Source organism: Spermophilus citellus (genome assembly GCF_964194105.1).
Source record: "Spermophilus citellus genome assembly, chromosome: 18".
In the NCBI taxonomy this organism is placed as follows: domain Eukaryota; kingdom Metazoa; phylum Chordata; class Mammalia; order Rodentia; family Sciuridae; genus Spermophilus; species Spermophilus citellus.
The window spans coordinates 67,102,373-67,106,138 of record NC_138200.1 but is presented as its reverse complement, the minus strand read 5'-3'; the positions used below and the strand labels follow the sequence as shown (position 1 = coordinate 67,106,138).

Genomic DNA, 3,766 nt, shown 5'->3' with positions numbered 1-3,766 from the left:
AATACTTCTTTGAATTTTAAGTCTAAACACAACCTTTTTCAAATAGTAGCATTAAATTATTTGTTTCTAGAAAAAATAGTGGTCACCAATGAAGAACGTGACAGCATATCAAACAAAAGAAAAAGAAAAATTAAAAACACCCAACATAGCTCAAGTACTCAACTTCCTTTCTGGTGTCCCCAGACTCCTTGGGGCACTGGGTCCCCCAGTCCCCCCTCAGCCTGTTCCTCTCAGGAGCTGGAGCCTCCCATGCTGCCGCATGGCTCTCGACCGACCAGTCTCCTCTTTCCTATTACACTGTTTGTTTATTTCCCCCTAGTAATCCACTGAACCAGTCACTGAGAGGTTAATGTAAAAACAACTTTATTCACAGAGGCTGAGAGTGTGGGATAACAAAATATCCAATGACAGCCCACCACATTTTAAGTTCAGCACAGTGAGCCCAGCCCTCACCAATGGGCCTCTGCAAATCAAGGACACTCTTGAGCTCACTAAAGTCAGCCTGGGTAGAACCCTGCCCTGGAAATGCTTGCGGATCAGTCTGCATGGTGGCTGTGCAAAGGGATCTCCAGAAGGCCAGCTCTGCACCTACGAGCTCTCGGCTCACTATGCCTTCTTGACTTAAAGTTCAGAATCATTTCTATACAAGTCCTGGGAAATATCTTAGTTATTTTGAAGGCCTCTCTCAGTCCACTTCCAAGAACTCATGGCTCTTTGTACCTTTCCTAACCAGACAAAACACAAGTTCCTTGAACGTTCAGGAAATCAAGTTTCAGAACCCACAAGGCAGCCCAAGTGGAGGTGCGTGGGAGTCTGGGAGTCTGAGAGTGGTCCCCCAAAGGTTGGAGCTTACCAGATCTTTGTGGCAGACCCAGCTGCCCAACAGACTTCCAATCACCTCCTTAAGGTGTTTATTCAAAGTCAGCCTCCTGGTCTGCAGGAAGGGGCTTGGAGCGGGTGTCCGTCCCAGGCTGGGAGTGTCTGAGAGAATGCTCCACCAGGCTCTATTGCAATCTTCCTGGGCCGGACCCTTCCTCAGTCAATAGCAAGTTTTCTTGCCCTTCCCAAATTAACCCATCTCTCCCTCAATCAGTTTACGTTTGCTTCATTTGGCTTTTTGGATTAAATTAGTCCTTCATTACAGGATTCTGGAAAATGTATCGAAAACCAAACCCAGATCTTGAAAAACTATGGAAATAAAAAAAAAAAATCTGATGTCGTCTAAGGCATACTCCACCCTCCACACCCTCCCCCTGTCGCTTAAAATCTTTCAATCCCTTAAAAACAAAAGCAAAAGCAGAGTGGCTATTCTGAATTATAGACCCAGCAGGAAATGTAGACTCATCTCACTAGGCAATGGAACACCACCTTACCCAGGATGCGCCTCAGGAGAAGCTGTTACTGTGAGAGTAGAAAGAGTCAAGTGTTTAGGCAAAGAATAAAGCATGTTTCTTTTACTGCCTAGAAAGAAATTCAGAGAAGAATTCTCCATTTAAAATAAAAGTGTTACTGCTTTCCAGGGTTTCTTGGCATCCACCTTAACCTTGGTCATAAATGCTAACCAGGCCTACATTTCCTATGACCCCATGGAAGAGGGGCCACCCTGAGCCCCAAACTGGACTTCTGGGACAGAGCCAACTGAGAACTGCCCCCCCAACACAGGGGACTCAAAGTCAAAGCCCAGGCCATGCAAGACATGGGAGCCTGCAACCATAGCATGTAGATCCAAAGACCACGGCGACTGTGAGTCCTGTGTTCTGGTGGTCAGCAGGTTTCTCCTGCCCAGTAGCCCAGGGCCTGTGGTGGCAGCAGAGGATCAAGTCATTAGGTCAAGGAATTCTCCTGGAAAGGGTCTGTTCAAATCCCCACAAGGTGGTTCTTTTAGATCTCCAAAGCCAGTTCCCATTGCTGGGTAAATCCACTCCTGAGGAGGGGGGCAAACGCGCTCACCTACACACAGAAGTTGGGGAGGCTGACCAGAACCCTATTGTCTACACAAGCAAAGATCCCTTTTAAAAGAATGTGCCTCTTCTCCTGGCGGCAGGACGGTGGGACCGTGGCCGGTGGCTCAGAGGAGGCTCCGCCAGGGCAGAGGAAAAACGCGCCATTGCTTGCTTTACTGGAAGCGAAGCACCGTGTCGGGGAGCTGCAGGGGGAAATAGGAGAGGAAAGGGATCCCCAGCTGGTAAAAGCCGCCCTGGACGTGTGGGTCGAGCATCAGGGAGGCGTTGAAAGGTGGACGGAGACTGGAGGAGGCGGCCAGAAGTGAGGCGCCCAGGCCGCCGGCGGGCCCTGGCTTGGCGTCCCCCGGGACCTCGCCCCCTCCAGCGGGTGTCTGGCCCTGCCTCTCCGCCAGGATGCTGTCGATGCTGAAGCTATTGGACTTGGAGCTCTTCGGAGAGCTGCGGGAGGCGGGCCGCAGAGGGGACCCCGGGCCATCCCCCGTGCGCGCTGGCTGGCCCACCGCCCCGGTGCCCTGGACAGCATCGCCTGCGTCCTGGTCCGGCGACCCAGGGCCCAGCCAGTGGAGGGACGCCTGCGGAGAGGAGCCTTCCCCGAGGGGCGAGGGGCGCTTGGGCGCTCCCTCACGGCTGGGGGTTCCGGGAATGGGGCGCGCTGCCCCGCTAGCCGCCTGGGGCCGCGCCTCTGAGCCGCGCTCCTGCAGCTCCGCGCGAGCCCGCTTGGCCTCCGGGGCCCCGGCGCCGGGTTTGGGCTTCCTCTTCCGGCGCCGGTAGTTGCCATTCTCGAACATATCCAAGCAGCGAGGGTCCAGCGTCCAGTAGCTGCCCTTGCCCGGCCGCCCTTTCTCGCGGGGCACCTTGACAAAGCAGTCGTTGAGCGAGAGGTTGTGGCGGATGCTGTTCTGCCAGCCCTGCCGGTTGTCGTGGTAGAAGGGGAAGCGGTCCATGATGAACTGGTAGATGCCGTTGAGTGTGACCCTCTGCTCGGGCGCGTCCTGGATCGCCATGGCTATGAGCGCGATGTAGCTGTACGGTGGCTTCTGTGGGGGCTCCGCTCGGCCCGAGGCGGCCAGAGCAGCCGCGGGGGCGAAGGCCAGAGGCAGCCCAGGTCTCTCAGGGCCGTACAGATAGAGCATGGGCGAGGCGGCCAGAGCAGGCAGCCGGGGACCGAAGAGGTGACTCATGGCGAGCCAGAGCCGGCGCTGCGCTCCGGTAGGCAGGCGACCCCGGAGGCTCAAGGACTGCGCCGCGCGCCACAAGGGCCCTCCTGGGGAGCCTGCCTCCAGTCTGCCCTCCGCTCTGCCGCTCTCCCTGGCTGCTCCGAGCTCTGTCCTTTCTTCATGGCTTTAAAAATGTTAAATAATTGTTGTAAGTTTGCTATTATATGTTGACTTAGCGCTGGAAAATAAATTGTCTATGATAAACAGTCGTTGTGTTCTCAGCCCACCCACATTAATTAAAATTTCATTGCTGAAAAACTCCAAGCTTTTCTCTCCACGTGTCTTTTTGATACCAGCCAATCGGTTTCGGGGCTATTCCTTCATTTGTTTATAGAATTAGTCTGTTGATAAGTCCGCCCACCCAAGTTGAATCAAGCTGTGTTTATTTGGAAAAATTTCCGGGCACCCAATATATAAACGCACTGATCTGATGTTTGAAATATCACGTCCACCCCTTGACGCTGTAAGCACACACAGTCAGTGAGGCAGGATGTGGACGGGTGGCTCGAAGCCGGGTCTGCAGGGCCAGGAAGGCAGGGTGGGGGGGAGCACGAGCGTGGGTTTTACTGTTGGCCTGGGGGCACC

At 54.3% G+C, this 3,766-nt stretch overlaps 1 protein-coding gene across 1 annotated transcript; it reads right to left on the bottom strand.

Annotated features, from left to right (window-relative positions):
- Positions 1–1,944: 1,944 nt before the first annotated feature.
- On the bottom strand, positions 1,945–3,388 carry FOXL1 (forkhead box L1). Its single transcript, XM_081273914.1, has one exon. It carries the CDS (start codon positions 3,143–3,145, stop codon positions 2,117–2,119), a length of 1,029 nt encoding a protein of 342 aa, XP_081130040.1. The 5' UTR covers positions 3,146–3,388; the 3' UTR covers positions 1,945–2,116.
- Positions 3,389–3,766: the final 378 nt, after the last annotated feature.

What these genes read in the sequence shown, in the direction of transcription:
- FOXL1 (XM_081273914.1), bottom strand. Translation starts at nt 3,145, where the DNA reads ATGAGTCACCTCTTCGGTCCCCGGCTGCCTGCTCTGGCCGCCTCGCCC.